The following is a 25,448-nucleotide window of genomic DNA, read 5'->3' on the forward strand; positions in this document are numbered from 1 at the left end:
TCAAATCGCTGCCGAGTCCTGGTCCAACGCGTGGAAGCTTATCACGTGACACGCTTCCGCAGCCTCGCCATCTACGCGACGACGCTTTTCTCGCGTCGCTCCCGACACCTCATCCACTCACCTCTCCCGTCGCCTCCTCTTCTCCCGCCAGCGCGCACAGCAGTCACCATGGCGGAGATAAAAATCGACAGCAAGCTCTTCCAGGAGCGCGTCTCCCACTTTGCGACGGCCTGGAAGAATGACCTGCGGTCCAAGGATGCCCTTTTCGCCGGGGCTTCCTCCATCGTCATCATGATGGGCAAGGTCGAGGAGGTCCCCGAGTTCCACAAGAACAACGCCATGCACGTAAGTCTTGCGCCTCGCCGCCGGCATGAGACGACGAGAATACGAAATACTAATTCCGCCGCAGTTTTGGCTGCTCGGCTACGAGTTTCCCACGACGCTCATGCTCTTTACTGTCGATGCACTCTACATTCTTACGACGCAAAAGAAAGGTACGAAAATCCAACGGGAAAGCCTCTGCCGAGGCCGTGGCTGACTCTTTCTCAGCCAAACATCTCGAACAGCTCAAGGGCGGCCGCTTTCCTATCGAGGTCCTAGTCCGGGGCAAAGATGCAGTCGAGAACGAGAAGCTCTTCGTCAATATTGCCGACAAGATCAAGGCGGCAGGAGTGAGTTTCGGCCCTGACTCGCCAAAAGTAAGCCGCTGACACCTTCATGTGCAGGACAAAGTTGGCACAATCACCAAAGACACCTCCAGGGGCCCTTTCGTCGATGAGTGGAAAAAGGTCTTTGCCGAACACTGCAAGGACGTTCAAGAGGTCGACATCTCCGCCGCCCTATCTACGCATGCGTTTTCCATCAAGGACGAGAGCGAGCTTCGAGCGATGCGGACCGCATCAAAGGCCTGCGTCGCCTTGATGACGCCCTATTTCCTCGACGAAATGTCCAACATCCTGGATGCCGAGAAGAAAGTGACACACTCGGCACTGGCCGAGAGAGTGGACAAGAAGCTCGACGACAACAAGTTTTGGCAGACGGTCCAACTTCCCAGCAAGGGCAAGCTGCCCACCGACTTTGATGCCTCTCAACTCGACTGGATCCTTGGGCCTGCCATCCAGAGTGGCGGCAAATACGACCTTCGGTTTGTCGGCGATCCAAACAACGACAACCTGCACGCCGGAATCATCATTGCCGCGCTGGGCCTTAGATACAAGTCATACTGCTCCACCATCGCCCGCACGTACCTGGTGGACCCAAACAAGTCACAGGAGAGCAACTACAAGCTTCTGTACATGATTCACAACACCATCCTCAAGGAGATCCGAGATGGAATGGCGGCCAAGGACGTCTATGCAAAGGCGCTGGGCATCATCAAGAGCAAGAAGCCGGAGATGGAGAAGCACTTTCTCAAGAATGTTGGCTGGGGCGTTGGCCTGGAGAACCGTGATCCCACGCTCGTTCTCAATGCCAAAAACTCGCGGACACTCAAGGACGGAATGACGCTCATTATCCACACCGGCTTCCATGACATTGAGAACCCGCAGCCCCAAGATAAGAACAGCAAGAGCTACTCTCTCGTCCTCACCGACACCGTCCGTGTCACGACTAGCGAGCCGGTTGTCTTCACAGCCGAGGCGCCCACCAGCGCCGACGCCAACTCATTCTTCTTCAAAGACGACGAGGAAGCGGAGCCGGCCCCCAAAAAGGAGAAGAAGGATTCTAGGGTTGGCGCTGTCGCCACCAAGAACATTACAAACACCAGGCTTCGGTCAGAGCGGGCTACGCAGGTTGACGACGACTCCGATAAGAAGCGGCGAGAGCACCAAAAAGAGCTTGCGACAAAGAAACAGAAGGAAGGCCTCGCCAGGTTTGCCGAGTCCACCAGCGGGCAGAACGGAGGTGAGGTCAAGAAGTTCAAGCGCTTCGAGTCGTACAAGCGCGAGGACCAGTTCCCCTTGAAGATCAAGAACCTCGAGATCGTAGTGGACACCAAGAACAACACTGTTGTTCTGCCCATCATGGGACGGCCTGTGCCGTTCCACATCAACACCATCAAGAATGCCAGCAAGAGCGACGAAAATGACTGTGCCTTCTTACGCATAAACTTTCTCTCTCCCGGTCAGGGCGTCGGCAGAAAGGACGACCAACCGTTTGAGGATGCGTCTGCTCATTTCGTACGAAGTTTGACTTTCCGGTCGACGGATGGCGATCGGTATAGCGAGATTGCAACTCAAATCTCGAATATGAAGCGTGACATCTCCAAGAGAGAACAGGAGAAGAAGGACATGGAGGATGTGGTTGAGCAGGACAAGCTGATGGAGATTAGAAGTGAGCCCTTCAACTATGCCCCTTTGCCGGCTGGCTCGATCGCTAACCCGTCGAACAGACCGTCGCCCGGCCGTTTTGGATAATGTCTACATACGGCCGGCCATGGAAGGCAAGCGAGTGCCCGGAAAAGTCGAAATTCACCAGAACGGTATTCGCTACCAGTCTCCGCTGAACGCCCAGCACCGCGTTGACGTGCTCTTCTCCAACGTTCGGCATCTGTTCTTTCAGCCTTGCCAGCACGAGTTGATTGTCATCATTCACATCCACCTAAAAGACCCCATCATCGTGGGTAACAAGAAGAAGACAAAGGATGTGCAGTTCTACCGTGAGGCCATCGACATACAGTTCGATGAGACAGGCAACCGGAAGCGCAAGTATCGGTACGGCGATGAGGACGAGTTTGAGGCTGAGCAGGAGGAGCGACGCCGCCGAGCGGAGCTTGATCGACTGTTCCAGGGATTCGCGCAGAAGATTGCCGAGGCTGGCCGCAATGAGGGTATCGAGGTGGACATGCCCATCCGAGACCTCGGGTTCCACGGTGTGCCGTTCCGCAGCAACGTCTTTGTCCAACCCACGACCGACTGTCTCATTCAAGTGGTGGAGCCACCCTTCATGGTGGTCACGATTGAAGACGTCGAGCTGGCGCATCTGGAACGCGTGCAGTTTGGTCTGAAAAACTTTGACTTGGTGTTTGTCTTCAAAGATTTTTCTCGGGCGCCTTACCACATCAACACCATCCCGGTCGAATTCCTGGACCAGGTCAAGGACTTTCTCGACTCGTCAGACATTGCCTTTACCGAAGGTCCACTCAACCTCAACTGGGCCGCCATCATGAAGACCGTCACAGCCGACACGCACCAGTTCTTCGTGGACGGCGGGTGGGCCTTTTTGCAGCCCGAGTCCGACGAATCCGGTGGCGAGCAGGAGTCGGACCAGGAGTCGGCGTTTGAGATTGACGACGACGAGCTGGACGAGGCCAGCGAGTCGAGCGAAGAGGGCTCAGACTTTGGCAGCAACGCGAGCGACGACGACGACGACGACGACGCCGAGCTGGACAGCGAGGAAGAGGGCGAGGACTGGGATGAGCTCGAGAAGAAGGCCAAGAAGCGGGATCGGGAGGCCGGGCACGACGAGGAAGAGGACCAGGGCAGCAAGAAGAAGCGGAAGCGCTGAGCGACAAGCGACAACGGCGGGTGCGCGAAGAGTGGCTGTCGCGCATTGCGGGAGCAGGCGATGGTGGGCAGTGGTTTGTGGCCGAACGCGGCGGCTGCGGTGTGGACTTTTGTTGCACTATACTCTGAAATAGGGGCTTGCTTGGTCAATAATGGGCACGGAGAATTGGGTGCGACGTGTCCGTTCTTTAACGGCCTTGTTATTGTCTGTCCTTCGGCGGCGCTGCTCGTTTGCCCTTGACGCTTGCGAATTCGAGGCCCGACGTGTGGACACTGGGCAAGGACGACGACGAAAAGATGTCATTTCATCTAGCTACCGTTGCAGAACCAAAAAGAATACCTTCGTCTAGCCAAGACGGCTCAGATCCCCTTCCTCCCTCCCTTTGCCAAAACTCCGCCCTCTGGGGGGACCAAACAATGTGAAAAGCATCGCGCGGGGAAACAGTCGTACATGACCGGCCCCAAGCCCACGGGTAGGGATGTGGAGCTTGAAAGACAGAGCCACGGGGAAAATACAAATGAAAAAAAAGGGAAAAAATTGCTGGCCTCGCCTCGTCCTCGGACAGCCCCGGCATCGCCCCATGAATTCCGTGGTTCGACATGTTGAGAGACAGGGGAAATTCCAAGTTCACCGTGACGAGCTGCCGCTTTCTTTCCCAGACGACAAATACTCTTGTAGAAAACGTCAGCTCCTTCGGAGCCTGCTGCCGGCAATCAGGCTCGTCATGCGCCTCGGGGGAACCATGTCTTCAAGTGGGAGAGTACGGAGGCCAAGCCCTCACCCCAGCCCGGCACCCTTGCTCCTTTTTGAATAACTTGCTTTCGCGCCATCTTCCCTAGTCCAACCGCCTGAGTCGATCTTCTATCCGTCGGTAAATTCGAGCGGTGCGGGGAGACACTGAAGACGAGGCGAGGCGGGAGGTCGAGGCTTTTTTGCTTCCCGCGGTGCTGGGCGAGGCGGGGGCGCGACAGCCGTCGTGAGCCCTCTAAGCCTCGGCGGGACGGACGTCACGGCCAGAGGCCATGGCGGTGCTGGGACCAGATGGCTTGGAGGCGGGGGCGTTGTTCCAGGAAAGATAGGTGTGGTCGCCGAGCTTTCTGTAGGAGGGTCAACAGAGCCGGCCACGGAACGGGAAAGCGAGCAGCTGACCTTGGCTTGACAAGATGGGTCACGGTGAAGATGGCGCCCAAAAGGATGCAGACGCCGCCGACTGCAATGTAGGCAATGCCCAGGAACGGGTTGCGGCCTCCCATGACGGTGCGAGTAGTGATGAGGATCGACTTGGTGCCTCTGTACTCAAGCGTGGGGAAATCTGCACAAAAGTGGTGAGCCGTTGCCGTTGCCACATGACGGCCTCGCGCGTGCTCAACTTACGGTCATCGATGACGATTTGATAGCGCCCATCCACCATGGCCTCATTGTCATTGCGCTGGTAAAGCTTGCTGAAGGTGGGCAGACCGGCAGTGCGCATCCAGACTTGGAAGGCCTCCCATTCCTGAAGGTTGGGCGGCGGGTTGCTCTCCGTGTAGTTGTCGGGGTATCGCACGCGCCAGTTGGGCGGCGGGAGGACATCCGAGAAGGCGTACTTTGTCGGGCCGTAGAGAGCCTTGTCACTGTCCCAGGCAATGCCAGAGATGCTCATGTTGTAGGGGCGTGTCAGGTTATCCCTTGCACTGGGAGGGTTGAGCAGCACCGGGCTGGTGAAGGAGTCGTTGAACATGGAGTTTGCGATGAGGCCACAGGGGTAGTAGGGTTTCTTGGTGCCGTCGCTGTCTTCGCCGAAGAGCGGGGTGCACTTAGATCCCCGGATGTCGTCGTAGGACCGGGCCTCGCCCTTGAGCTGCTGCTGGTCAGACGACTCGACGTATCGGCGGTGGTTCTGGTAAAAGTTGGTGAGGCTGTAGTAGAAGAGCACGGGCGGCCCCATGCTTTCGGGTATGTTGAAGCGCAAGTAGCAGCGGTCCGTGGTAACGCTGACGCCCGAGCCGAGGGTGACGTTGAAGCCCTTTTCGACGGCCCACTGGGGTTCAATGCTTTTGTTAGAGCTCTTGAAGGCGGTCTGGGCCCTGTCGCCAGGCATCCTGTCGAACCTGTCCCTGAAGTCGGGAGCGTCGGCCCTGCATCTCGTGTAGTCGAGCGAGATTTCTTGTACCTAGGCGGCAATTTGGTCAACAAAGGATGGCCTGGAGGGTTGCTCGGGCCGGCCATACCTGAGCGCTGGCGTAGAGGAGCAAGCCGCCTATGGGCGCAAAGATGATTCCGATGGTGAAGAACAGGGGCAGGACGGTCTTTGGGGTGAGGATGGGCCTAGGGAGCGGGTCAGTGATTGCATTTGCCCCTGGAAGCAGCGAGAGAGACATACTGCCATGCTTTGAGTCGCTGCTGGCGGAACGCGGTATCTATCATGAGCCCGTCAGCCTCGTGCACCTGGAAACGCGTCGAGCGGGCACGTACTCGCCGGGCGGCGGTTCTTCTTCTTGTCTGGCTGCTTTGGGCTCGAGTCGTGCGAGTCGATGGAGTCGGTACGGCCGACGACTCGCGGCGAGTCGGACATTGTGGCAGGGTCGACGACGCGCAATGAGATTTGGGCTGCGCTGCGTGAGGCGGCGGGATGCAGTGAGCAGGGGGAGGATGCGCCGGTTGATTGAGCCAAGGGCGTCGTCGTCGTCGCTGCCCGGGAAGAGGTCTAGGGAATTGTGGCTCATGTACGGAACACGAGGCAGGTGTGGCTGTGCTCCCCTGACGCTTGAGTCCAATTAATCAGCGCCCACCAACCGATGCGAGGAAGACAATGGAAATGATTGATCAAGTCCAGGTTTCGAGTTTATTCCTCGTGCCTTTCCTACCATTTTCGACATGTCTCGACTGCCACGCGCTGCGTCTCTTATTAATCTCGTTCTCCCCGGTCAATGTCGTACTCGATAGTCGACACGCCCACATAGTCCTTGTTGATGGAGGCGGGGCACGGAAATGTTCGACGACACCACGTGATATTCCGCACCGCCATCCCCCGTGAGTCGGAGCTTGTATCCGCCATCCAGCGGTCACGTGCCTTTATCTCGGATGGTATTACCTAGGTAACTCTTTTCGCCCTAGATCAATCGAGCACGGTTCAACATCGCTGCAACTTTCCTTGCATTGCCTTTACAGTCTAGGCCGCTCCTTTGCCGTCTGAAAGCCAGCGCTCTGAATTTGGGAGACTCTCAGAGTCTCAGAGTCTCAGTAACTTATCCACCTCGCTCAGACGTATTCTGCAGCTCGTTCAGCAGCCCACCAAGCTCCTCATCGAGTCCATCGGAACTTTCTAGCCGCGACGTAATTCAAGGTCAGTAGCTGTGGCTTGCCGTTCGTTAGTCTGCGCCTTGTATCTTGCAATGGCAGCCTTAGCTTGTGATAACCGAAATCCAGCAACTTCAGATTCCAACCAAACGTCTTGGGCAGTGTCTTCGATCCATCATTTATGAGGCGTTTAACCTTTGCAAGAATGGTTCATAATGGCTAACAGCACCTCAGGGCAGCATGTGCGAGCGGGACTTTCGTATGTACACCTGTGGCTGCAAGGTGTATGAAGAATTTCGGCGGTGCAAGGAGAAGCGGGCAACGAATGTCAAGTGCAACCCAATCCACTACATTCGACTGCATGATTCGGCCCATATGTGCCTAAACCACATGGTGAAGCCAGGAAAGGACGAAATGCGCTGTTAGACAATGTCGCGTTGTCGTAACCTATGAACATTTAGAATAAAAAATACAAGGGAACACTGCTTAAAAGGACTCAAGGAGGGGCGGGAACGGGTCGTGCGAAGAGCGTCGTCGTCGTGTTTGCAACTTGAACTGGGTATCTCGACATATATGCTTGTCCAAATTACTCTCAGGGTTCAATCTGAATGGTTTTGTCCGGGTCGAATAAGACGGCATCTCTTGAAGTGTTCGTTGAACGAGATTGCCGTGAATTTTTGTCGCCAGTGCAGAGTATGGGGACTGTATTTACGGCATGCAACACAATGGAAGCCCCATTCCACCTCGCCTGATACCCTGCTTAACCACGGCGCACGGCTGATGGCCACGAAGCGAAGCGGATTACCCCAAAGCGGACCAGTGGAGTATAGGCGCAGTCAACTACGTATATCACTCGCCTGTTGACGTCGCGGAAGTCGGTGAGAGTACGCAAGTCGAGAACCCCTTGCAAGAGCTCGAGGGAAAGAGTATCGAGGGCTCAAAGGTCTGTCATATGCAGTGCTGAGCTGTTGACTATATGGAGTCACGTCAGGGAGGTTGTCACCAGTCAGGACAGGGAGGTTGTCATCCGAGGTGTGGTCGAAGGAATTCGGTAAAAAGTAGGTGAGATTTGCAATTTCGTCGGGGCTCAGTGGCGGTTGCTCCTGTGCTCTGTCCACTGTGAATGCGTGTTATCAAGTGGGATAGCACTTGGATGTACATATGTTGGAGCCAAGGGCCGGGCTAATGACATTTTCTATTACAACTACGAGTACGCAGGTTGACTGCACAAGTCTTTGGACCGCCTAGCAGCATCAGCCCTCCATGCTTCGCGCGCAAGAACAAGACTCTTGCTGTCATGCTTGTTCCACCAGCTCGCACGCGGTCGCAATTCGAACTGGAAGAAACAGGCGAAACCCAGCTCTAACATTCAAAAAATAGGTCTTGCCAGCTTCCAACAACAGTGTCGGCCGGTCCTCCACCAAAGGCGCCGCCGGCACGGCCACATAAGGCAACAACCGTGCAACCAAGGTGCAAGAAAGAGAGGTTTCTTAATAAAGAAATGAAGGCTCTCCTAGCCAAATCAGCACTTAATTTAAAAGGTAAAAAAAAGAAGAAAGAGGGACAATCAGGCAGGAATAGCTTCAATTTCCTGATTCGGCAACTGGCTTACGCTCTAATGTATTGCTTGCCACGACTCACACGGTGGCAGGGCGGCCCGAGTGACCCGGAACTTATGGAATCAACTTTTGTATGCAGTCTTCCTCTATTACTCATTGACTTTAGCCATCGTATCGCAGCCGATCTGTCCAACTGGTAGCAGGAGAGTGACGGCAGGCAGAGCTCGGGGTTGCTTGGCGATACCAACCTTGATCCACGTTGTTGACGTCAAGATACTTACCTGAGGAATAAAAATAGGTATCATTCAAGCCATCATTTCGGGCTGCAGGCCTCTTTGTCTCGTTATCTGGAGTTTTTTGGGGTTCCGCAGGCGACGACGCAGTCTCAGTTTCCGTATGCGACGATAAACTTGCAGGCGACAATGGAATCACAGTTTCCGCGGCCGACGATGCAGCCCGAATCTCGTGGACGTGATATTTCTTCTCTGGACCCAAAGGCCAAGAATCGCCGCAATTCCAGACATTATCCGGCTTAGGCATGCCTAGCTTGTAACAAACTCGTTCCTGATCAGGCCGAGATGTTTTCCCATCCAATGGACGGTAATAGTCGTAATTGTCGAGCGAGCACATATTGCGTTCGGATCCGAGAGCTTTGGGCGCCTTCTTCTCGCCACCGTCGTCAGTCGAACGTGAGTTTTTCTTGTATCAACGAACCTCGGAACTGCCCCTTACAATGCCTGTCCAAACCGAGTCCACTGTGAGCATCATGTCTCGCAGACGCACCGGCGTCTTATCAGCTCCATGATTTTTGCTACTCTGGCCTTTTCCAGGTGCTCCAGTCCCTATTCCTCCAGGGTTTGCTCAAACCCATCGTGGGTTAGCATCTGTGAGCGTCCCGTCCCCGAGTTGAGGCGGCGCCGGGAGTCGGGGCGGTCCGATAGGAATTGCATGGATGCAGTCCAAGTCAAGCACTGGACAGAAACTGCCCGTCGCCCCGAAGCCGATACAGGGGCCCGGAGGTTCGAAGCCTCAGGAAACAAGGGACTGGCCATCAGCCCGCCAATCAAACAAGAGACCGGTGCTTCGGTGCCTCAACCCGGCACTCAGAAAACAAGGGACCTGCCGTCATCTCGAAGCCTAAGTAAAAGCCTGGTGACTCGACGCCGCAAGCAGCAGACAAGCCGCAGAAAGATCCACCTGGAGAGAAAGACCTCATTATGCGACCGTGGATCGCAGTCGCACATGGCCAACTCAGGGCGGGAGGGAGCTCAGAAGGGTCAATTAACTAAGCCCAAGAATGCGAACGCTGGTCACACAGTGCCAACAAATGATAATACTGCCAAAGAACCCGTCTATTTGGGACTTGGGTTTGATAAGCGACCTGAGGGTGAGCGGAAATCGCCAAGTCGACCATCCGGGAGACCATCGCGCTGGTTGTAAATCTCGAGAAGACAAGGGACGATGTTATGACGTCTGTTATGTGCATGTACCGGATACGTATCTACTTGAGCAATATGCATGCACTTTATCGGCCAGGAGCGGAACAACAACAATGCATCGGCAGAAAAGCGGGGGCTTTGGATATTGGCGATATCTTTGTCTAAGGTATGTACCCTGTACTTTGACTTTTTCGCCTCTTTGTCGTCTCTTCGCTCTGCACGAGCTGTCGGCTCGGTTAGTAGAAGGAAGGCATTCCATCGTCTTCTACTCCGACTGTATCCTTGGACGGGCCCTTGCTTTTGAAATAACCCATAAACACGGGCGGCTGGGGCGCTGACGACGACGAGAATGCCGTTTGTTCCGGGCCCTGCAAGGTCTGAGCCTCCTTTCAGCCCAGGCCTCGACCCCAGGGGACCGCGGCGGCAATAGCCTTGTTCTTTCTCACCTTGTCCCTTGCGTGGATCCAGTGACTCCGTGAGATTGGCGGGACCATAGGCGGCGAGTCCCGGAGGTCAAGATTTGAGTTGGACTCCACGTTTTGTTTGTTTGTGACGTACGTTAAGCTACCCCGACGTCTACAAAAGGAGCCGGGAACTGATCATCATCATCAGCAAAGGTCTAGGAAGACGACGACGACAAACGGGCAATCTGGGGGCAAATATCTACAAGTACCCTGTACATCGGCTGCTTGGCGGTGGGTACGCAATATTGTCACCGCCACGGTACGGAGTACATGCTCCAGGTACCTCGCCCTCGCCCTCGCCCTCTCCACCAGCAATCTCACCTCTTCCCAGTTGGCGGAAGGAGGCCGATCATCGCCAACCGCCAGCCCTTGGAGCGAGGCGCAGCAAAGACATCCATCCATCATCGAGACGGCATCGTGCCTACCTGCCCACAACAGGCAGGCGCCTGCCATGGCACCCGGACAAACTCCGAGCCGCCGTGAATGCCTTGACGAACCCTTTGTCCCCCATTCATCGTCACGGTAGGTCCGCTGCATCAGCAACACAAACTTGACCCTCTCTTTTATCTGGTCGTTTGTTCCCTTCTTTCCTTTTCCCCGACTCCTCTCATTCCGCGCCTGCTGTTTATCCTCATTAACCCGCGCCCGTCGCTCATCTCGCTTCTCTCCCTATCCGCCCGCGGCCAATCTCCACCCGCCCCCATCCCCGGGCCCCATTCCTCCCCGGACGCAAGCGCCGTCAGTTGTTTTGTCTCGTCGATATCGGGGTCGTGTCGACTCCAAATGCTTGGATTCCCGCTTCGCCCAGCCACTCTCCCTCTTCAATCCTCTCCATCGGTGTCCGTGGACTGCCCGAGCCTTATTCCTGAGTGAGGCACCGGGCCTGTCCTTGGCACCTGACGTCCATCCCGACCGTGGCGAAGCTGTTGCGTCAGCACCCCCATCGTCTTGGTGCCAGGATCATCCAGTTCGACGTCGACTCCAACATTCAATCTGCCCATCATGCCCAGCCCTAGTTCGTCTCGCAAGAGCACCAGTACTGAAGTGCCAACCATTCCGCAGATTCACATCATGTCGCCTCCCCAGACCAGCACCACCAAACCCCGCCGCCAGCCCCGGGACACTGGCTTCCCCGAGCCATTTGACGAAGGTATGCTTTCTGCTGGCTGCCGACGCCAAAAGTCGTCCATTCGCTTACACCGAGGCTAGGCCGTACTACCACGCTCCCCCATCCCGAGGCCGATCTCTCCCCCAACGCCACCATATCCCACGAGGAACTGGCCGTTGACCGGGCCCTCAAGCGGGGCAGACTCTTCTCCCGTCCCAAGCACAGGCGTACCATCGGTCACGGCGTCATCAGCCCGCAGATGGAGGCCCTCCACAGCGTCCTGTCCCTCTCCATTATCAGCACCGACTCCTTCCCCCGAGACCAACCTAGGCTTGTCAGTCATTCGACGTCGAGCCTGAGGATGTCCAAGGACGGTGCCGAGAGCATGCGCTCCAAGCGGGCCGATGATGAGGACACGCCGCCTACATCCCCCGACGTGTCGGAGCATCGCCGCAAGAAGGGCCTGCTATCCAGACTTCGAGGCAAGAGCTAGACTTGAACATGCAATTCCCCTACAACAGCTGTATCACGACGCTACGACCACCTTTGCCCGTTTCACTTGTTTTAGCGACGGAGTTTGCTGCGTACATGGGAGAGGCCGAGGCCCGGGGAAGGGAGGATCAGGCTCCGATAGACATCCGTGTTTTTTTTTGGAGTAATACACACTTTTCTGTGTCATTGGGTGGAACCTGGGAGTAAGAAAAAAGGGCTATGGGATTTGATACACTGAGGGTAGCAAGATTGAAATAGATTGGCGCGGCTCGGGTCGACAACTGAATAGATGCATGCTCCCGAACCAAGACGTGTGCCTCGTCCGTTCCGTCAGCTCCCCCGGTACGTGGTATAGCTGTAGGGACTCAGCAGTAGTGGCACGTGGTAGCGCTGGCCCTGGTCGACGCGGAAGACGACAACGGCCTCAGGGAAAAAGGTGTCCTGGGCGGAGCCAAAGTAGGCTTCTGTGTCGAAGCGCAGGGTCCAGCGCGAAGGGCCCTGGAGGGCGCCGAGGACGTCGTCGAGGGTATAGACGGGGACCTCGCCCGACGAAGTGGCAGAGCTGTAGGGCAGCCAGGCGGCGATGCGGCCGTCGTCGTCGGTGAGGGACTCAAAGGTCGCGTCGGCGCCCTCGAGGCGGACGCGGATGCCCCTGGCTGGGCGGCCGGCGGTGGTGTCGAGGACGTGGCAGGTGATGCGGTCCTTGGTCACGGTGGCCATGATTGGGCCGGGAGGGCTTTGGCCGGTGTGAGAGAGGGCCGGCTTCGTGCGAGAAAGACGGGGAGAAGCAAAAAAAGGAGGACAAGAAAGGAGGTCCCCAGAGGCCGCAAGGGATCGCCGGACGGAGGAGGCTGATGGTGGTGGGTGGGGTCGGGCTATCCGAAACAGCGTTCTGGAAATGACGGGTGAATGTTGGAGCTTGGCGATCTCAACGCTCGATGGCAGGAGGAAAACAGAAGAAAAAATGGATGGCCATGCCAGCTCCAACCCCTTGGAGCGGGGAACACACGGCGGCTGCTGCATTTTACAGATAGTATCATGCAAGTGTGTGATGAATGGTTCCCCCGCGGCACCTCTGCCTGTCCAATGACGTGACGCTAGTCTCCTCCAATGCCTCGGTAAAGTGCGGGGCCGAGCCGCCGCCCCTCCGTCTTCTTCCACCAGCTGCGTATGCATTGGATGCTTTCAGTCCTGCATCCGTACCATATGCAATGTAGTCAACGGACATCACAAACACGGCAGTCAGCCCCCGGGACATGAGTGCATCTCGGATTGGGCGGTGCCGGGGTCTTTGCTCTGCGCGCACCGGGGATTGGGACATGTCCATGCAGAGAGGCAGTGTGCTGAACGCGTCTGTCGAGTGGAGGTCTGTCTCACGCGCCAGTAACAGGGTCTGGCCTCGGATGCCATGTGCGCCTGTTAGTGGCGTTGAAGCCCGTGCACATCTCCCCACCCCCGCACTCGTCGCCCACCTCTTCGTCTCATCGAGGGTTTTTGACAGGACCGGTCGACGATGGCCTTGGCGGATGGACGTGACGGAGACTCTTGCCACCAAACACACTCTCTTATTCTCTCTTCCCGGTGTCCTTCAATTCCTGGCCCTAGTATAACATCGGATAGTGGTGCAAGTATGTACAGTCAAGACCGCTTAGCTTTACCTGGTATGCTGTGATGTGATGCGGGGCACAGGTCATGCATGTCACGGGCTCATGTGAGCGGTGTCGGCCATCCATCACCGCCTCCGTCCCGTGTACTTTGGTCAACAGCCCAACCCAACCGTTCCTCACTCCCATCTCTCTGCATCTCCACCGACACAGCCTGTACATACATGTAGACAGGTCTCGCGCCCGCCGCGCGGGTTACACTCGCTCGCTTTCCATTCCCACCTCGCTGGCCAGCTCCCCCCCGAAACACAGCAACCGAAATAGAGCCGGATCCCAAGGACAGAACCTCGAAAGGCCAGCATGCCCCGTGACAGCAGCCGTATCTCGGCCACCAGACCCGTATTTCCCCGCTACCTGCTGCCGACATTTGCCTTTTCCCTCGGCCGGCGCCGGTCGGCTTCTCCATCGTCGTCATCGTCAGCGCCACCTGCCTGTTCCTCTTGCTCGCCTCCCGCCAAGTCATCGAGTACCACGACTCTGTCCGACAGCTCTTCGCGCGACCTAACTTGCAGCCACCCGCCGCCGCCGCCGCCGCCGCCGCCGCCGTCACCACCCCACCGCCGACGGTGGCGCCTGTCCCGCGCCGCCGCCGACACCCTCCGCTGCATAAACTGCTCGACCGACCTGGCCCTGGCCTCGCAGATTGTCTCCAAGGGCTTCACGGGCCGCTACGGCCGCGCCTTCCTCGTCGCCCCGCCGTCGGCCCCGGCCGAGGACCAGGCCCTCGTCAACATCCGCGTCGGCCGCAACGAGGACCGCCAGCTGGTCACGGGCTGGCACGTCGTCGCCGACATATGCTGCGCCACCTGCTCCCGCAAGCTCGGCTGGAAGTACGTCGACGCAAAGGAGAACTCGCAAAAATACAAGGTCGGCAAGTACATCCTCGAGGTCGAGAGGGTCGTCACGCACCGCCGCTGGGAAGACGTTGCCGCCGATGACGACCGGGGCTTAGTCGACGACGGGCTGGCCGCCGAGGATGCGGGCAGAGACGGCCCGGAGATTGTGTTTGACTCCGAGGACGACGACGAGTGCGATGACATCTTTGCTGGCGTGTGGGACGCGGCTACGGTGGCAAAGAGGAGGAGCCAGACAATTGCAAAGCGCGTGCCTCCGACTGCAGCATAACGTTCCCATTTCCTCTTGATGTCACAGCGGATATGGGCCGGACTGATTATGTGAACGGCTTTTGTTCTTGTTTGAATCTGCAGGGATAGTTGCGGAAAATTCGCGAATAGCTTGGGCTGGATTTTGGGATACCCTCGGCGTTCTGGTAAATGGCTGGACGCAACTGCCTTGATTGGACACAGCGATGGTCTATAAGCTTGGTTATAGTAATTGAGGTTGAATCAAAGATCTATGCGCGCGTTGCTTCAATAATGGGGCCTGAGAAAAGAGGTCTTTCAGGTCCAACCATCTCGAGAAGCCATCAATGATGACTGCAGCTCTATGTACAAGGTGGCTAATGCAGCTCGACATTTCTGAACTGGCGAGCGCACCAGCTGCCTGCGTAAGAGATCAGATAATCCTGGGCTAACGCCTGATATGTCCTGGTCTCGACTCATTGCCCCTGACTTGGGAGTCTCTCTTTCAGGAATGCTTCCACTTCGTCCAGCTCCTCTGCGCAGGCTGAATGCTCCATACCCCTACATTGTCCCGCATCAGAAACGTACACTCGAGCAGGGGCGGTTGGACTCACGGGTACGTCTTGAGCGTCACGTCATAGCCCATGTTCTTCAGCGCCTCGGCACTGGCCTTGGCCAGATCGTAGCGCACCATCTGGTCCCTGTCCCCGTGCGCCATGAAGACGGGCGTGGCCTTGTTGAAGTCGCCCTCGGGGACGTGCTCCTTGAAGGACTGGCTGAGGAGGAGCCATGACGAGAGGGCGACGACGCCACCAATCTGTACGGGGGCGGTGAGGCCGGCGAGGATGCTCGAGGCGCCGCCCTGGGAGAAGCCGCCGAGGACGATGCGGTGGGCGGGGATGCCGGCCGAGATCTCGTCCTGGATGAGGGAGTGGAAGTAGGCCCGGGATTCGAGGATGCCGGCGACATCTTCGTTGAGGGCGCGGGCCTGCAGCGAGTTGATTGACGGCGCTAGGGATTTCTGCATCGTCGAGTCAGCTGGGTCTTGCCCCATGTGCCTCGTTTCTTGTCGAGGAGAAGCAGAGTTCGACTTGTGTTGGATGTGTTCAAGTCCAGGTGCCGCGTGAGAGGACTTACAATGTCGAACCAGGCCGGCATAGGGAACCCATTGTTCTACACCAAAGAAGCATGCAACGCGGTCAGCACATGAGTCTCCTCGACAGGTCCCCGAGCTCACGCCAAGACGAACCAGGGTAATGGGCATGACGGGCGCATTCGGCAGCACAAACTTGACCTCGTCGAGCCGCCGTTTCCTGCGCCAATGCTGCACAGCATCCGCCCACCCGGCGCCCGAGTCGCCCAAGCCGTGGGCGAAGAAGACTGTGGCTGTGTGTTTGCCGACTGCCGGGAACACCAGGGGCGCCGTCCGGCGGATGGAAGAAGACATGGTGGCCGAGGTGAGCTTGTTGTCCGAGGCGGGTGTCGTCGCAGTATTTCCCGAGGCGGGGGAGGAGAGGTGGCGTTGGGAGAGCAGCGAGAGGATGAGGCCGATGACGGGAATGACGAGGCTGATTGCAAAGGCGAGCCTGAGGTTGAGCATCGATTGCTGGTGGGTGGGTGGGTGAAGGGATGGATTGATGGAGCCGAGAGGCAGCTAAGGAAGAAACGACGACGAGGTGGGGCACTTGCGATAGAGGGCGAACCGTGCAATGCCTCGGCAGCTGCATCACCATGAAAACGTCACGACAAAACATTGTACAAAGCTCGATAGTTGTCATTGAAAGCTTACCACACCTTATTGTAGCTCTCAGTACAGACGCCAACTCTAGGTCACCCTCCTGCTAAACCGAGTCCACCATGGCAAAAAAACACGTCAAGTCCCGTCGTCAGCAGCCATGCAAGACCCTCCTCCTGAGCGCCTACACCCCCTCGGACAGGCATACTCCGGGTCAAACTGCCACAGCAGATATGCATCCGTCTCGTTGGCCAAGACGCCGCCCAGGATCCTCGTCGGCCCGCCGCCCACGTTGAACGCCTGGCGGAGCACCTCGGGCGAGGACATGCGCACCTGGCCCCAGCCCTTGCGCACCATGGCCTCGATGCCGGTTCCGTAGACGTACTCTCTCATCCCCGCCCAGTAGATGGCCGAGGCGCACATGGGGCAGCTCTCGGCGTTGGTGTAGAGCGTCAGCTGCGAGAAGGCGGCCAGGGCTTCGCGCGCTGTCAGGCGGTAGGGACCGGTTGGGTCGGTGAGGATGGCGCTGCAGTTGCGGATGGCCGCGATCTCTCCTACAAGCCCCCTGGATGAGTTATTGCACGGCGGGTACCAGTTATCCCAGCAACGACTTACCGTGCATTGTCGGATCCCCCGTCGAACTCCGCATGTTTGCCCCGATGCATACCAGGTCCCCGAGTCCCCCGGCCGTGTGGTTGACGATGACGGTCCCAAACGCCTCAAAGGGACAGGGCGTCCTTGCTACATGGTACAGGGCTTCGTTGGCCTGTCTCATCCAGTGCGCCCTCGTGCTAAAGGGGATCCCGTGAATCGTCAGGCCCGGCTCGCCGAGACCGACCTGTAGGCCTTCATATCTATGGTGCTGGTTGTCTTGGGCAAGAGCAGCTGCTATGGGTGTAAGTAGCGCGAGGCCCCTGAAGCTGCCGAGCAGCATGACGGCACTGGTTGTCGGGACGCCGTCCGCAAATGCTGGTCAAGACGAGGACAAGACGAGGACAAGACGAGGGAGAGGGGGGAAGACGGGGCCCAAGAATGAGGGGAGAGCGCAAGATGAGACATCTCGAGATACCACGCCTCGGCACTTGACGTGCGATATTGCATATAAAATACGAAGTACGGTGCTACGTAAAAGGTGGTCTACAAGTACCTACTGGTACCTAGATAAGACAAGATGCAGTGTCCAATACTCAATCGATCCAATGGCCTTGATCCGTCAGGCGCATCGTGCAGGGCGGCCCGCTTGCAACTTCGCATTGTCGAGTGGAGGAGCAAGCGCAAATCCCTCTTAATTACCGCTGCTCCATCCCGATGCCTGACATGGTTGCAGTGTGTCGGGAAGAGCCACCGGGATACGTCTTGCCAGGTCACATAAGTCTGCTCATTTGCATTCGTTGCTAGGAATACAGCCCCTCACGTTGTTTCCCAGAGCACACAGCTCCTGTTCGGTGTCTCCTAGCCAACTAAGATTGGGGCTCCTCGGCAACATAGTGAAGATAGGCACCCAGCAGCTTGGTGCCCTCAATATAGTTGCGCTTGTCCAGTTTCTCATTGATGGAGTGCGCGCCGTCCGTCGAGCTGCCCATGGGCAAGAGCAAAACGTTCTTGCCCGTGGCCTCCTCAAAGGTCAAGGTCACGGGGATACTGCATCGTCTCGTTAGCATCCGCGCGCCGGGGGGTGACAGATTTCGGCTGCTTACCTCCCGCCCTCACGAGTAAAGTCGGGCTGGACGCCCCAGACTCGCTCTGTGGCCTTGGCAGCGGCGGAAAAGTTCCAGTGCTTGGGCGACGCGGCCCACCACTTACCCGAGTGCTGGGCGTATACCTTCATTGTGTTCTTGCTCTTGAGCTTGGCAAACTGCTCCTCGACGTACTTGAAGACACACGAGTTGGTCGTGTCGATGTCCATGTTGGGGACGGTACGGATGGAAAACTTGCCCACCACCTTGGCAGGGATGACCGTCTTGCCGCCGGGTCCGGAAAAGGCGCCCTCGATGCCGTGCACCGACAGGGACGGGTATCGCCACCGAGCCATGAGCGTCTTGTTCTTGTCGTCGTGGATGGTCGTCTGGCTGCCCAAAGACTCGAAGATGTTGTCCATGGTGAAGGAAATGCCGTCGTAAAGGCTCTCCTCTTCCTTGGTCATGGGCGCAACCTGTTCCATGATGCCTGGGATCTGAATCTTGCCGTCGGTATCGACGAGCGTCGCCAGGAGCCTGACCAGGTCCGTCATGGGTTCCTGGGCAGTTCCGCCAAACACACCGCTGTGGAGGTCGGCGGCGGGGCCCGAGACCTCGAGCGAGAAGTAGTTGCAACCGCGAAGGCCGTACGTCAGGCAGGGCTTCTCCGTGCCCAGCCAGTAGTTGTCGGAAATGCAGACGGCATCGGCGTCGGCAAAGTATTTCTTGGCCTCGGCATTGATGAGATCGTCCAAGCCCTCAGAACCATACTCCTCCATGCCCTCGAAGCACATGAGCAGATTGACAGGGAAGTCGAGGCCGGCCTTTTGATGCGCCTCGATGGCGTTGAGCCAGCCCAGGACAGGGCCCTTGTCGTCGGTGGAGCCACGGCCAAACATGCGGCCCTTGTCGTCGACTTTTAGCTCAAAGGGCTCCGTGGCCCAGCCGTCACTCTTGTCGGCCGGCTGAACATCGTAGTGTCCATAGACGAGGATGGTGCGCTTCTTCTTGTCGCTGCCGTACCGTGCGAGCACAACCGGAGGGAGGTCGAGGTGCTCCTTGTGCGGCTGCTTGCCTAGGGGACGCAGCTCGACTTGGGCACCGAGGTTCTTGAGCTCGCCGGCGAGCCACTCGCCCATGCGCACGACGTCAGGGCGGCGGGCATCCTCGGCCGAGATGGAGGGGATGGCAACGGCCTTGCGCAGGCGCTCGATGAAGTCGTTGGCCGAGGCGTCGACCTGCTTGAAGTAGCCGTCGAGCTGGGGCGCCATGGTTTTGGCTTGGTGGCGGCGGATCGAATCTGTGAGATAGGGGCGACGGCAGGATGAGGTCCAGACAGTCGGGGTGAAAGCAAGGTTTGTGAATGCTTTGGCGGCACGGCAGAGGAGGGGAGATGTCTGCGGGAGGAAGAAGGTGCGGGGCATCGCGGCCCTTGTCATGGCAGGTTTGACGTAACAGACCAACGAGCTTCACATGCGAATGCCGCCTGTTGCCGCTGCTACTTCTCCTCCTCCTCCTCTCTCCTCCTTCGTATCTCCCTGCTTTTCCTCCTTCTATAACTGGAGGGAGGATGCGCGCGGCAACGGATCGGTTGGAGGCCAATAGAAAAAAAATTGCAGCATTGTGAAACGTTGTGAAGGGGACGCCGGTTATCACCGGATCACCGGCAGCCAATGGATTTGTGCTGACACGAGAGAGCTCCGGAAGGCTGCGTGCCTGTGGGTACACTGCACTGTGCGGATTCATGGCCCCTCTGCGCTTGCAGGCGACATGAAGCTCGGCGAAAACCCGGCGAGCTTGGGGCCCATCACGCTTTTGTACATGCTTGATGGGGGTTACTTCCGACATAGGTATTTCGCCCCAAGGAAAAGGGCCTTGGGTGGGGAAACCACCCACGATTACTCCGTATCTGGGTGGAGGAATGGTCTTGGAAGCCCAGTTTTAGCTCCTACATCCAACGAACCTTGCTTGTGTGGCCCAACTAAGGTAGGTAGGTATCCGTAGGTACCTCTTGTTTTCTATTCTGTAGGTACAAAGTGACTGTGCGGCGCAGCTCCCATTTGCCGAGGATGGCTGGATAAAGTTGGGAAAAACAATAAGGTATCCGCACTAAGGCAGGGAGTCATGCTTTGCAGTGGCGGCCTAAATTTCCAGGCAACCACGCTGCCGCCGCCGCTAAAAGGGGCCAGTCCTTATTAATTACGTCGCGTGTTCCACTTCCAGACGCATCCATCTTCTCTCCTGCAACCGACATCACTGCCCCATCGCCCAACATCCCTACCATCGCAACAACATCGAGGCCAGCACCTCCGACATTTCGTGACCGTCACTTGTGCTCTTCTGCTTCGTCCGAGGCCGTGTTGCCACTGCTGGAGTTTCCCGTTCACGCGCTCGACGCTTCCGCCTCCAAACGAATCGGCCGACACGTCAGCAATCTCTGATCCATCAGTGCTTTGCTGCTACGCTGCGGCGTCTCATCTCGCAACTCCTGTTGGGGTCGACGGCTTGTCCTTGCGAACAGTTGCTGGAGACTGCGTGATAGTTGAGCTGACCCACGGCACGCTGGTGCAGAGGTGTTTGTCGAGGTGATTTGGTGGTGAGGAGGATTGGAGGGCATTCAGATCCTTCTTTTGGCTTTGGCCGACTGTACTCCTTATTCACGTGCCCTCGGACCCTATTGTCTTCTCTTGGTTCCAAGTACAATCAAAAATTGAAAGTTTGCATTCACCCCAACCGAGAAACAAAGAAGAAAAGGAAAAGAAAGACTCTGTTTTGGCACCGAAAAGAAAATCTTCACTCTTGTTTCTGCAGACTGCGTCTTGTGCGACTCTGAGACTCACCCTCGGTATCTCCGCTCGGCCCCCCGACATCAACTGGACGCGCAACATCGCAGTGCCGACCTCGCCGTCGGTGCCGATTCCTCGTAAGCAGGAAACTCGGTTCAAGCAGCCGCCACCATGGCGTCATCGGTGTTTTTCAAGTTCAAGTCCCAGAAGGAGCCCACAAGGGTCGAGTTCGACGGCACCGGCATCTCTGTGTTCGAGCTGAAGCGTGAAATCATCCACAAGAGTGGCCTTGGCGACGGAACCGACTTTGATCTTTTCATCTACACGGATGATAATAGCGAGGGTATGTTTCCACCTCCCCAGTTCCCCCGAAGACACATGCCGTTGCTAATACTGGGCTTCAGAATATGACGATGATACCACCATTGTCCCCAGATCTACCACCGTGATAGCTCGGCGCCAGCCTGCGCTCAAGCCCGGAGCCGGCCGCGCCGCTCGCTATGTTTCGGGCAAGATGCCAGTGACTGCCAAAAATGCTGGCCGGAAAGAACAGTCCGTCAAGGCAGCCGCTTCAAAGCCGAGCAACAGCGCCATCAACCAAATGAACACGGCCATGACGGAAGAGGAAAAGATGGCAGCCATGTTTGCCGCCCAGAGCGAGCAGTGGTCTGCTCAGCAGGAGGAGATGTCACAGTAAGTGCGCTATTGGCCCAGGATAGCGCCCACGAATCACACGGCTAACCATCTTTCAGCCAAGCACCAGTCTTCAAGCCGGGTTCCAAGCGACCAGCCAACGTGCCGGACCATGATCCCCCAAACGGCTACATTTGCTACCGATGCGGAAATAAGGGCCACTGGATACAGCTGTGCCCGACGAATGACGACCCGGACTTTGACAACCGACCCCGGGTGAAGCGGACGACGGGCATCCCGCGCTCCTTCTTGCAAAAGGTTGACAAGTCGGTCGTCCTGGCGCAGACCGATGGTGATGAGACAAAGCGACCATCCGGCATCATGGTGAATGCCGAAGGAGACTTTGTCATCGCAGAGCCTGACAAGGCATCTTGGGAGCAGTTCCAGGCCAAGACCAAGTCCTCGTCTGCCCACAAGGAGGCGCAGGCCGAGAACAAGGAGGTGCAAGAGCGCGGCCTCGAGTGTTCGATTGACAAAAAAATGTTCATAGAGCCAATGAAGACTCCTTGCTGCAAGAAGACGTTTTGTAACGACTGCATCACGAATGGTCTTATCGAAAGCGACTTCGTCTGTCCTGCGTGCCAGACCGAAGGTGTGCTGATAGATGACTTGACACCTGACGAAGGCACGTCAAAGAAGATTCAAGAATACTTGAAAGAGAAGGAAACGGCCAAATCTACACCGCCAGCGTCGCCAGAAGCCGCAGCCGACGACGGGACCAACGTCCATGGAGAGAACAAGGATGGGGAAGCCCAGAAGGCTGAGCAATCGGATCAGCCGGAGGACGGCACCAAGGACTCTGGGGACGTGGACAAGTCGAGCTCACCAGCGCCTCTACAATCCGCAAAGTCGCCCCCCAAGGGCCCTCAGAGTCTCGTCCACGACGCGAAACCTGCCGAAAGCCAGAATACCGAGGTTTCAACGGCTGGCGAAGGAAACCCCAAGAAGCGGCCCGCTGACGACTTTCTGGAGAATCCTCGGATCCCCAAAGGCCCCAAGGCGATGCAAAATCAACAGGCCATGAACACGACGCCCAGCATGATGAACGGCATGCCCAACATGGGCATGAATAGCATGATGTTCAACGGCATGGGGATGATGCCCAACATGATGGGCATGCCAAACATGAACATGAACATGGGCATGCCGATGATGGGCATGCCGATGATGGGCATGCCTGGCTTTGGGGGGATGAACAGCGGAAACTTTGGAGGGATGAATGGGGGGTGGGGAATGAACGACATGGGTGGCATGAACGGTATGAACGGCATGAATGGTATGGGCGGCATGAATACCCCAGGGGGTCCAATGAGCGGTCCCGTGGCCAACGGCATGGGAGGCATGAATGGCGGTTTCCAGAACGGAGCAAGCTTTCCGCCCGCCAACGGCGCCGACGACGACGCCTACTTTCGAAAGCCGGTCAACCCCCATCGGCACCAGAATAAGCAGCGGAGAGTACGCCCGAGCGACTACAGGGAGCTCTGACACTGCTACTTGTTGCCATTCCGTTTGGAATGGGTTCTCTGCAGCGACGACTCACGTCACCTTTGTACATAGTCGAGAATTCGTCTTCAGTGGGCGCGGCAATGCGCGGCAGCGCTTCGACACTGTGGCTGGTGGGTTATTGCTTGGTTGTGGACAGGCGCTTGGGCATCTGGGAAGGCATTTTCGAGGTCATTGGTCGTCTCGAGAGGGGGTTTCATAATTCTGGCGCATAAGAGAGAGGATGAGTGGTTGTTTGGCGCCTGTATCGCGCCCGTCATTGTAGCAAAATGAAAGGCAATGCGCTGCACACGTCGAGCTAAAGACGGGGCCATGGTACATGCAAGCAAAGTATGGGTATCTCGAGGAAGAATGTTTGCAACTTGTCTCTTGTATGCACCTTGAGCGTCGTGACACATGTTGCCTTGTTTCCAATCAACGCCTCGTCACTCCGGGGGAACGTAGGGACGAATCAAGAGCTCGCTAAACTTTTCCAACTTTTCCTTGCCGCGGACCTCGTCGACGAGCAGGGGCATCTTTGCGACGTTGAAGTCCTCGGCGTAGAGTTCCTCGTACTGGTCGAGGTACTTCTTCTGCATCTTGCGGCGGGCATTGCACTGCTCGCAGTCACTAGCTTTTTTGGGGAAGAGGAGCTGATTAACGACGATGCAGTGAGTGTCGATGCCGTAGCTGGCGAGCTCCTGGATCATGCGCTCCGTCTCGTACAAGGAGAGAAACTCTGCGATGCAGACGCAGACAAAGGTGGTGAGTTGGGCGTCCTTGAACTGCGTGTTGACCTCTGAGATTGTCTCGCGCAGCGACTCGAGCTTCTCCATCATGTCGTTGAGGTTCTGGCCGTTGGGCAGCGCGCCGTTGGAGCCGAGGAAGCCGTTGAGCAGTGGCCCGTATTGAGACGAGAGCTGGGAGACTTTTGCGAGGGCTTTTTCGAGGACAGAGGGGAATTGGAGGAAGCGGAGGGTGTGGCCGGTCGGAGCGGTGTCGAAGATGATTGTTTCGTAGGAGAGGGATTTGACTTGTTTGAGCACCTCTGCAAAGGACATGGCCTCGTCGATGCCAGGGATCTGTGTATTGGTATGTAACCGTCAGGATATTTGCCTGGCTCCAAATACTTTAAATCTTTTATTTTCATCATTGTCTGCAAACGCACCGCAAAGGCCAAGTCCTGCATCATGCCCCCAATGCCAGCGCCGCCCATGGGACTGGCGTCGTCGGCATCCTCGCCCTGACCGGCGAGCAGATCCTGCATGCTGCCGTTGGGGTCGATCTCCATGGCGCTGAGGTTGTCGAAGCCATGGACGAGGCGGGCCTCCTTGCCAAACTTTTGCGAAAAGGCGTCGGACAGGTTGTGGGCCGGGTCGGTGCTGATGAGCAAGACGGAGCGGCGGACGCGGGCGAGCTGTATGGCGAGGGAGCACGACGTCGTCGTCTTGCCGACGCCGCCCTTGCCGCCGACGAAGATCCAGCGGAGCGAGCGCTGGTCGAGCAGCGACTGGAGCGTCGGCTCGAGGGCGGAGCCGTCGTCGGCGGAGATGACGGCGGCCGACGAGGACATGGCGGCGGCGGCGACGTCGATCTCTCCTTGTTCGTGCGGGGGAGGGGGAGGTTGGTAGTCGAGCTGCTGCTGCTGCTGCTGCTGGGTCTGCGAAGGGAGCGACGTCGGCGTGCTGGCTCTTGCTTTGTCGGCGTATCGTTTCAGGATTGGGTGGCGTCTTGACGATTGAGGCGAGGAGGGGCATTTCTGTGCACCCCACCCAGACTCTAAAGTAATTAACCCAAACCCTAGTGACCATGCGTGCATGTTTGTTCCTCAACTACATCATTATGCATTCATTCACCCATTGGTAGTTATTTTCCATCCTATCCGTGGATCTGGCAGCACTCTCATATACAAGACAGTTGAGCCCTGAATCGGTGTTGATATCCAAGGTGATTCATACCCAGTTCAAACATGCAAGGGCCCAGGACAACAATAACAACAACAAGCCCTCTTGAGTATTCATGTTCGCTTCAGCTGGTCTAGCCTCGCTCATGTTTTCGAGCATGACCTTAAACTAAAAAAGCCCCCCCGTACCGACCAGGTCCGCTCACGTTCTTTGAAGTTGGTACTCTCGGGACATGTTGAAATATTCCACTACTTCCAGGACGTAGGGCGAATCCAGGTGTAAACTCGATTACGCAACCTGCGAATGATAAAAGTGCGATACATATAAAAAGAGCTGCTCGATTGATGACCGGCGAGTTGAAGAGAAAGGGGGCACGTTGGGTAGCCGAGTTTCTACATCGAGGCCGCTGGGGACATCAATTCCGAGCGTTTATGTGGGTTCAACTTTCTTCAAAGTCGAGCAGGTTTATGCCATCGCTGTTCTCCCGAAGAAGACCTTGGCGGAACTGAAATGTCTCAAGCCGTCCTCCGCCACGCCTAGTCAAGTCCGGTCTCACATCTGCAAGGCAACCAACGTCCACG

General features: G+C 57.1%; 9 protein-coding genes across 9 annotated transcripts; 4 read left to right on the forward strand and 5 right to left on the reverse strand.

Annotated features, from left to right (window-relative positions):
* Positions 1-168: 168 nt before the first annotated feature.
* HRG_00197 (FACT complex subunit (SPT16/CDC68) domain-containing protein) lies at positions 169-3,504 on the forward strand (the record flags this gene model as incomplete). The annotated part of the gene is made up of 5 exons (XM_044858668.1): positions 169-345; positions 410-494; positions 550-671; positions 726-2,331; positions 2,390-3,504. 5 exons carry the CDS (start codon positions 169-171, stop codon positions 3,502-3,504), a joined length of 3,105 nt encoding a protein of 1,034 aa, XP_044725068.1.
* A 985-nt stretch (positions 3,505-4,489) lies between these two features.
* HRG_00198 (LEM3 (ligand-effect modulator 3) family / CDC50 family domain-containing protein) lies at positions 4,490-6,058 on the reverse strand (the record flags this gene model as incomplete). Its single annotated transcript, XM_044858669.1, has 6 exons — positions 4,490-4,601; positions 4,654-4,816; positions 4,879-5,656; positions 5,715-5,811; positions 5,867-5,903; positions 5,959-6,058. The coding sequence occupies 6 exons, from the start codon at positions 6,056-6,058 to the stop codon at positions 4,490-4,492; spliced, it is 1,287 nt and encodes a 428-aa protein (XP_044725069.1).
* A 5,189-nt stretch (positions 6,059-11,247) lies between these two features.
* On the forward strand, positions 11,248-11,846 carry HRG_00199 (uncharacterized protein; the record flags this gene model as incomplete). The annotated part of the gene is made up of 2 exons (XM_044858670.1): positions 11,248-11,395; positions 11,455-11,846. The coding sequence occupies 2 exons, from the start codon at positions 11,248-11,250 to the stop codon at positions 11,844-11,846; spliced, it is 540 nt and encodes a 179-aa protein (XP_044725070.1).
* Positions 11,847-12,175: 329 nt separating this feature from the next.
* Positions 12,176-12,565, reverse strand: HRG_00200 (HIUase/Transthyretin family domain-containing protein; the record flags this gene model as incomplete). Its single annotated transcript, XM_044858671.1, has 1 exon — positions 12,176-12,565. One exon carries the CDS (start codon positions 12,563-12,565, stop codon positions 12,176-12,178), a length of 390 nt encoding a protein of 129 aa, XP_044725071.1.
* A 1,244-nt stretch (positions 12,566-13,809) lies between these two features.
* On the forward strand, positions 13,810-14,634 carry HRG_00201 (yippee zinc-binding/DNA-binding /Mis18, centromere assembly domain-containing protein; the record flags this gene model as incomplete). The annotated part of the gene is made up of 2 exons (XM_044858672.1): positions 13,810-13,925; positions 14,022-14,634. 2 exons carry the CDS (start codon positions 13,810-13,812, stop codon positions 14,632-14,634), a joined length of 729 nt encoding a protein of 242 aa, XP_044725072.1.
* Positions 14,635-15,067: 433 nt separating this feature from the next.
* Positions 15,068-17,260, reverse strand: HRG_00202 (phospholipase/Carboxylesterase domain-containing protein; the record flags this gene model as incomplete). The annotated part of the gene is made up of 6 exons (XM_044858673.1): positions 15,068-15,152; positions 15,206-15,612; positions 15,729-15,764; positions 15,841-16,159; positions 16,535-16,880; positions 16,942-17,260. The coding sequence occupies 6 exons, from the start codon at positions 17,258-17,260 to the stop codon at positions 15,068-15,070; spliced, it is 1,512 nt and encodes a 503-aa protein (XP_044725073.1).
* A 526-nt stretch (positions 17,261-17,786) lies between these two features.
* HRG_00203 (peptidase family m20/M25/M40 domain-containing protein) lies at positions 17,787-19,273 on the reverse strand (the record flags this gene model as incomplete). The annotated part of the gene is made up of 3 exons (XM_044858674.1): positions 17,787-17,967; positions 18,024-18,587; positions 18,654-19,273. The coding sequence occupies 3 exons, from the start codon at positions 19,271-19,273 to the stop codon at positions 17,787-17,789; spliced, it is 1,365 nt and encodes a 454-aa protein (XP_044725074.1).
* A 1,686-nt stretch (positions 19,274-20,959) lies between these two features.
* HRG_00204 (DWNN domain-containing protein) lies at positions 20,960-22,966 on the forward strand (the record flags this gene model as incomplete). Its single annotated transcript, XM_044858675.1, has 4 exons — positions 20,960-21,131; positions 21,193-21,481; positions 21,541-22,757; positions 22,821-22,966. The coding sequence occupies 4 exons, from the start codon at positions 20,960-20,962 to the stop codon at positions 22,964-22,966; spliced, it is 1,824 nt and encodes a 607-aa protein (XP_044725075.1).
* A 443-nt stretch (positions 22,967-23,409) lies between these two features.
* On the reverse strand, positions 23,410-24,840 carry HRG_00205 (anion-transporting ATPase domain-containing protein; the record flags this gene model as incomplete). The annotated part of the gene is made up of 3 exons (XM_044858676.1): positions 23,410-24,045; positions 24,132-24,623; positions 24,820-24,840. 3 exons carry the CDS (start codon positions 24,838-24,840, stop codon positions 23,410-23,412), a joined length of 1,149 nt encoding a protein of 382 aa, XP_044725076.1.
* Positions 24,841-25,448: the final 608 nt, after the last annotated feature.

This window comes from Hirsutella rhossiliensis (genome assembly GCF_020360975.1).
Source record: "Hirsutella rhossiliensis strain HR02 chromosome Unknown scaffold00001, whole genome shotgun sequence".
NCBI classification, from domain to species: domain Eukaryota; kingdom Fungi; phylum Ascomycota; class Sordariomycetes; order Hypocreales; family Ophiocordycipitaceae; genus Hirsutella; species Hirsutella rhossiliensis.